The sequence below is a fragment of the Engraulis encrasicolus genome, chromosome 9 (assembly GCF_034702125.1).
Source record: "Engraulis encrasicolus isolate BLACKSEA-1 chromosome 9, IST_EnEncr_1.0, whole genome shotgun sequence".
In the NCBI taxonomy this organism is placed as follows: domain Eukaryota; kingdom Metazoa; phylum Chordata; class Actinopteri; order Clupeiformes; family Engraulidae; genus Engraulis; species Engraulis encrasicolus.
In genome coordinates, this window is record NC_085865.1 from 13,135,846 (window position 1) to 13,142,499 (window position 6,654).

The 6,654-nt window shown below is 40.5% G+C and overlaps 2 protein-coding genes across 2 annotated transcripts; one reads left to right on the plus strand and one right to left on the minus strand.

Moving 5' to 3' along the window:
• The first annotated feature begins 19 nt into the window (after window positions 1-19).
• Window positions 20-3,325, plus strand: psme2 (proteasome activator subunit 2). Its single transcript, XM_063206533.1, has 11 exons — window positions 20-225; window positions 668-700; window positions 792-854; window positions 956-1,042; window positions 1,483-1,525; window positions 1,610-1,707; window positions 1,913-1,981; window positions 2,144-2,211; window positions 2,309-2,363; window positions 2,523-2,609; window positions 3,070-3,325. The coding sequence occupies exons 1-11, from the start codon at window positions 178-180 to the stop codon at window positions 3,148-3,150; spliced, it is 732 nt and encodes a 243-aa protein (XP_063062603.1). The 5' UTR covers window positions 20-177; the 3' UTR covers window positions 3,151-3,325.
• Window positions 3,326-4,111: 786 nt separating this feature from the next.
• On the minus strand, window positions 4,112-6,570 carry lsm5 (LSM5 homolog, U6 small nuclear RNA and mRNA degradation associated). The gene is made up of 5 exons (XM_063206535.1): window positions 6,452-6,570; window positions 5,616-5,711; window positions 4,654-4,681; window positions 4,463-4,535; window positions 4,112-4,373 (listed from the first exon to the last, which is right to left on the minus strand). Exons 1-5 carry the CDS (start codon window positions 6,498-6,500, stop codon window positions 4,341-4,343), a joined length of 279 nt encoding a protein of 92 aa, XP_063062605.1. The 5' UTR covers window positions 6,501-6,570; the 3' UTR covers window positions 4,112-4,340.
• Window positions 6,571-6,654: the final 84 nt, after the last annotated feature.

Sequence of the window (6,654 nt, forward strand, 5' to 3'; positions counted from 1 at the left end):
GTACCGTCAGGTGTTGAAGTTCCATCTCACAAAATCGAAAGTAGGATAGAACAAGTATAAGTAGATGTCTGGGGTAATCAAGGACACGGCTCATCGTCTCTAAAGTATTGCTAAAATTGAGTGCTCTGAAGACTCCCATTTTCATATAAAGGCATTTGACTACAATCAAGTTTCAACATGCCGAAAACTTCTGTGCTCAAAATAAGTCAGGAGAATAAAGTGAAGGTATGGCTATGCACTGTCATTTGCAAAGTAATGATACTTTTCGCCTGTCATTGTTTTTGTGTAATTACTCAAGGCGCATTAGCCTACCCGCAACGAAACCCTTCAGATCACAGTACAGCGTGCGCGTGCATGGGATTCTTCAGTCACTCACAGGCCTAACTTTTTGGCGATGATGAAAATGTTTGTAGGCTATTTGTGCTATAATAGAAGTTAGGGAACTTAGTTCGCCAATGCCACATTGCTTATAACATTAGCATAACGAGGCCTACTGCTGCCATTACAACTTCGAAATCGAAAGCAAAAAAATAGGGACTTCCCGCTTCCTTGATCGTTGTCATATTTGCGGGATGGCTACTAAATGGAACTACACCAGAGACAATAGAAGGTAGACAAGAATGCCACGAACTGTAATGATAACGTATGGATCTTATTTTCCATGCAGGTTGAAAACTATCGCCAGTCTCTGTATCGACAGGTAAGGATCTTGCACCCCGTCAGCTCATTTTTGATGAAACATGAAATCAAATTCAATTGTTCGTGACCATGTTTGTTCAATCAATATTTAGGCCGAACAGCTGTTTTCAAACCACATCCCTGTGAAGATAGCACAGCTGGACAACATGCTCCAGGTAAGGGTGCATGCAATGCTACATTTTAACATGTACTCTTAAACAAAATAAATCAAACTGTGCTTATCTTTGCCCTCTTTTCATCCTGTTCATTCTGTTAGGAAGAAGAGTTCTCTATCACAGACCTGTCCACGCTCCATGCTCCCTTGGAAATCCCCATCCCTGATCCCCCAGTACCAGAGGAGGAGGTCAGCTGCTCTTATAATTCATGACCAGATCTAGCAAAATAAGTCAAAGTGCTTCAGAACAGAAGCAGTGATGGGGCTAAATGATTCACCGGTTTTAAATAGCAGTGAATACAAACCCAAATGCACAGTTTGATTAACCATTTTCATTTTTTGTACTATATAATGATGCAAGCCATATTGTATGTCCACTGCTACAAGTGTGGGGGTTTGAATGCCTTTTCCATCATAAAACAACAAATCATATAATTATTTTAATTTAACTGAACATTCAGGCTCATTTTGGCACATCACACGTCCACACATCCATGGTCTTTAGGGTAGTTTCTGTTCTGGTTGGAGCCTTTTTTATGGGTATTCCCCATTGCACTTGATTACATTTGAATGCAATAGGGAATACATCACATCAAAGTCTTGACTAACAACTCGAATACATTTCTCAGGAGATGGAGACAGACAAGGAAGATGAAAAGAAGAAGAAGAAAGGTAAGCACATTTTATTGCATCAACTTGTCAATTGTTCAAAGCTATTGATGTGTCATGTATTAAAACTGCTTCATTCTCTGTTAGCCCCAAAATGTGGCTTCATCAAGGGAAATGAGAGGATTGTGAAGCTGCTGGACATAGTGAAGCCAGAGATTGTTACACTCAAGGAAACCTGCATCACAGTAAGCACAAACCCAATGTGGTACACTGTCAACAAATTACAATGCATTACAGCGTACATTTTCTTTTATAGTTGAGAGAATTGGAAAGGCAATGTACTTATAGCACCTAATACTGATGAGTTGTCGATTGTTTGTGCAGTGCTTTAAAATACCCTCCTCATTCCACATTTTTTCTGATTATTTAACCTTTCCCTCCCCTATACAGGTATCCTGCTGGATTCAGCACCTTATTCCTAAAATTGAAGATGGAAACGACTTTGGAGTCGCCATTCAAGTAAAAAAGTCTTTCAAACTCACACTCTAAAATCACACTTTGGCATTAAGAAACCATACCTTCGTCACAATCACTACATTGTCATCCATGGGTAATAGCAAGTATGAGATACTATTTGATGTATTATTCATTCATATACTTGTTTTTCATTGCTTTTTGTAGGAAAAAATCCTGGAACGAATAACCGCTATCAAGACCAAAATAGAGGGATTCCAGACTAATATCAACAAGTAGGATCTTAAAGTTACCCGTTTTACATGACTGACAAGTTTGAGCTTAAAGTAATTTTACATTACGCTCTTCTCACGTAACCTTTCGTATTTTCAGATACTTCTCCGAGAGGGGGGATGCAGTTGCTAAAGCATCCAAAGACACTCATGTGGTGAGAGAACACTTGGTTTATCACATCAGATAGATGCAGATGCTCAGACGTGCAGTTACTGTGAAATAATTAAGGGATTACATTTGGTATTGTTGTTGTTGCACTGTTTGTAACATATGGCATTCAAATCCCTTTCCTTTCATTAATGTAATTTACTAGATGGACTATCGCGCTTTGGTCCATGAGAAGGATGAAGCCGTATACTCTGAGATCAGAGTCATAGTCCTGGACGTCCGCGGGTTCTACGTAAGTAATATAATTACACTGTGAATTAGATTGAGCGGAAAGGAAATAATATCTGCAACACGCCTTAATAACATTGAGCAGTCAAGGGTTTTTTTTGTAGTTATGCAATGGCAGTACCTGCCCCAGTCAGGGACACTGACACTTTTGGCTGGGCCTGAGGGCTAAGTCATTTGAAAGGTCTACCCATCCAGTACATACTATGTAATGAGGACCCAAATGTGGGACCCCCTTTTTCTTCGGCCCAGCACAGCGGACCCATTTGTCGCTCCCCTGACCCCAGTCATTATATTTCCAAATATTGATTATGTGCATTTGGGATCATCTACTTATAGAATGACATCAACAAATGTAGTGGAATAAAGTCAGAAAAACAAAAAATACCTGCAGCTACCTACTTTTTACTTATTGTGAAACATTCCATTTTAACTTGTTGCAAATGTTACTTTTTTCTGATTTCCAGGCTGAATTGTACGACATCATTAGCAAGAACCTGGAGAAAGTGACCAATCCAAAGGGAGAAGAGAAACCCTCCATGTACTAATAACCCATGACACACACACCTGTAATGGGATTATGCAGCAAACACTTCCAGTGACCAATACAAATACATGTACTGTTCTTACTCTTTTTCTTCATTGCAGTCCAATAAATCATCGTTTGCACAGCAAAATCGAAATTGTTATCTCTGGCACTATGACTTAGTTTTCAACTTGACAGTAGGCCTATATGAAGTGTTGTTATTAATAATCCAAATTAAGGATATGCAGTGTGGCTGTAGCTAAAGAAGAAAATGCTGCACCATTTCTTGACATATTAAGCTAATTTTACACCTACCCTGAGTTAAATTATTAAGCTATACCTTTCTCCTGTACTTCCGGGCATTCTTTGTCTGCTGATGTTACTTCTACTTCCAAGCTAGCAATAATAATTGAAGCCTATAGCACCAGCTGGTACCACACAATTCCATTATGCTAGCCTGGCGAGCCAGACCCGTACAGCAAAAAGCCCAGAGCAAATTCAATTTGCGGTCGCTAGGGGCGTCTAGATTTCTAGGCTACCATTATGCTAGATTGGCGGTAAAATTTGCTTAGAGAAGAGTTCTAAGTGCACCAAAAAGATTCAAGACTCAATTATTTGAGAGACTCAACTATTTAACTCAAGGGCACGTATAAGATCAGCTTATTTACAGAGAGGGTGTGGTGTCCCTTTAACAGCTCATTGCTCATAAGTTACAGTTCAACACTTGTGCTTTTGATGTGTTCCACAATGGTTTCTCTGGTTCATGTTGTGACAATCAAAGAGGGTTATGGAATTATTTTGCTGGCTTCTATATGTCAAATGTTTCGGGGAGATCATCTCTCTGTTGCTCTAATGATGCTTAAAACCTAGTACAATCGAAGCCGAACAATTAGTGATGATTTATCTGTGTTTAAAAGCTTAAAACCTCTGCATCTCAACAATCTAATTTAGCATGAAAAAAGCACAAGGAGCTCTAGAGTAAATAGCGGGCACAAAAAGATTTATTCATAACAAAAAAATCAAGGCATTGTGAGGAGCCTGTCATATGCCACATAATTCAGCCTATTTACAAATGGATTTCAAATTAAAATTTCAAAGCGCCAGTAAGAAAAGTAAATGGGTACAACATATGTGGCCATAAAAATGGAACAAACTGAATGGAAAGCAGGTGCATTTTCAAATAAACAGCCGGAGAGAAAAAAAAACATCCCTTCAAACATCTGGACCTTCACCTCCTGGAATAAGCTATAGAGAGAGAAGAGAAAATAGCCTTTAAAAACTCTTAAGACGTGATCATTTTAAAACTGTGACACAACACATTTTTATGAACTCACCATTGTGATGTTGTTGCCATTTAGTAGAATCTGGTCCAGTTTTGTTATCCGCCTACCCTCTGGCGTAATCTCACTAAACCGGACAAGTGTTGAGACAGTTAACACCATTTCACATTGGTCAAGAGCATTGACATCAATAAAATGAATTCCCTTTCATGCTGCAAAATTAACCACAAAAACTGTTTACTTACAATTCTGTAACATCCTCCAGCACCATGTCTAAGAGTGTGAGTCAAGGGTTTTTTCCACAAGAAATGTAAAAACATGCATCATCATGTACACTATATTGCCAAAAGTATTCACTAACCTGCCTTGACTCACATATGAATTCACGCGCCAACCCATTCCTAACATGTACAGTTCAATATGATGTGTCGGTCCACCTTTTGCAGCCATTACAGGTTCAACAGGGAAGGCTGTCCACAAAGTTGAGGAGTGTGTTTATAGAAATGTTTGACTATTCTTCCAAAAGCGCATGGGTGAAGTCACACACTGATGTTGGTCAGAAGGCCTGGCTCTCAGTCTCTGCTCTAATTCATCCAAAAGGTGTTCCATCAGGTTTAGATAAGGACTGTGCAGGCCAGTCAAGTTCATCCACATCACTCCGTCATCCATGTCTTTATGAACCTTGCTTTGTGCACTGGGGCATCCTTGTCATGTTGGAGGAAGCCCGCTCCAAACCATTTCCACAAGGTTGGAAGCATGGATGTGTCCAAAATGTTGTGGCAGAGATTCTTTAAGTAGAGAGATATGCCAACATAATAGGTTTCTATGGGCACCTAAAATGACCAGGTTCCGGTCTGCCTAAAGGGGCGTGTCATAATGCTCCTAGCATTGAATAGAACAGTCCTCAGGTCTGCCTAGGTCTGCCTAAAGGGGGATTTTCCCCCCCAATAATAGAACCCGGAAACAATGGGCCAATGGAACCTCTCTCTCTCTACTCTCTCTGGTTGTGGTATCCTGAAGCTGTAATTGCTGCAAAAGGTGGACCGACCTCTGCTCATATTGAACCCTATGGGTTAGGAATGGGCTGGAACTAAGTTCTCGTGTGTGAATCAAAGCAGGTTCTAGAGAAAACGTGTGGCTGAATAAGCAAGAGATACGTATAGCTTCTGCCAAACTCATGTGTATCGTAGGTACTTGAGAAGGATACTGACAAAATCATCGAAACCCAGCAAGGTACCGACAATTTCCTTGTCATTCTTCATGACGATGTGAATTCTGGAGCCAATACATTTGTCCACCAGCTCTGTTGATTGAAACATAGACAGAGAAAGTTAAATGGTCACATTGTGTTGCTGCCATTCATGGGTGCCGCGAGGGGGGGGTAGTTACAGATTCTAGGGGCCCAACAGCATTGACAGGGCCCCTGGAAGAATGCTGATAACATAATTTGTCATTTTGGGGGCCCAAAAATTTAATCTTTCATGGGGCCCAATTTTTTTTAGCAGCGCCCCTGCCATTCACAATTAATCTGCAGGCGTCGCTGAGCTGACCATAGACTTTCTACAGAGGAGTTAGACGTCATGGCTGTACCAAAGTTCTGGCTGTAGTACAGGGTAAACCCAGAGGACTTTGGTAAAACCAGAAAAATTAGAATACAGGTAAAACCCCTGTGAGGCATCCACACAACACAACACATGTGCAATCTGAACCAAATTAAACCTGCGGAAGAACGCTAACCTCCACGCCCCGACTGATGTAAGTAAGACCATTCCACTCCATTCAAAGATATGCACATATTTTGTGAAAAACAAATGCATATAGACAAAAGATAGCGGGTGTGAACAACACATACAAGTAGACTCTCAGCATGTTAGCATAGCCCAGCTTGCTACTACATGGGTTGAAAGCTGCTAACTAGCAGGTTGTTCTGTGTTGCTCTGGTCTGGTGTAGCCCATTTGTCGTATGAAACGGATTGAAATTTCAAGGAATGGTGTTGCTTTAGGCATTCTCGTCGATAAGAAAAATGAAGCTCAAAAATTCACCTAATGGGAGCAGTTGGGAAGGATTTGTTGCTGCTACAGTTGCCGCCATGACGAGTAGTTACTGATGAAACAAGGTTGAGTAATCAATCGAAGAGTTTGCGCCTTCCTCTAGTAGGGGGAACTAATCAATAGTTGATATAATCGATTGAATGATCTAAGTGAAATATTCTTCTTTGACACTTTGTGGCTCTCGCCGTGATACG

Bases quoted from the DNA above. Each gene is read 5' to 3' on its own strand.
- psme2 (XM_063206533.1), top strand. From the start codon at position 178: ATGCCGAAAACTTCTGTGCTCAAAATAAGTCAGGAGAATAAAGTGAAG. The intron at 701-791 runs GTAAGGATCTTG...ATCAATATTTAG, and splicing joins GCCAGTCTCTGTATCGACAG to GCCGAACAGCTGTTTTCAAA. The intron at 1,526-1,609 runs GTAAGCACATTT...ATTCTCTGTTAG, and splicing joins TGAAAAGAAGAAGAAGAAAG to CCCCAAAATGTGGCTTCATC.
- lsm5 (XM_063206535.1), bottom strand. From the start codon at position 6,500: ATGGCGGCAACTGTAGCAGCAACAAATCCTTCCCAACTGCTCCCATTA. The intron at 5,712-6,451 runs GTGAATTTTTGA...TTCAATCAACAG, and splicing joins TTCCCAACTGCTCCCATTAG to AGCTGGTGGACAAATGTATT. The intron at 4,374-4,462 runs GTGAGTTCATAA...CTCTCTCTATAG, and splicing joins ATGGCAACAACATCACAATG to CTTATTCCAGGAGGTGAAGG.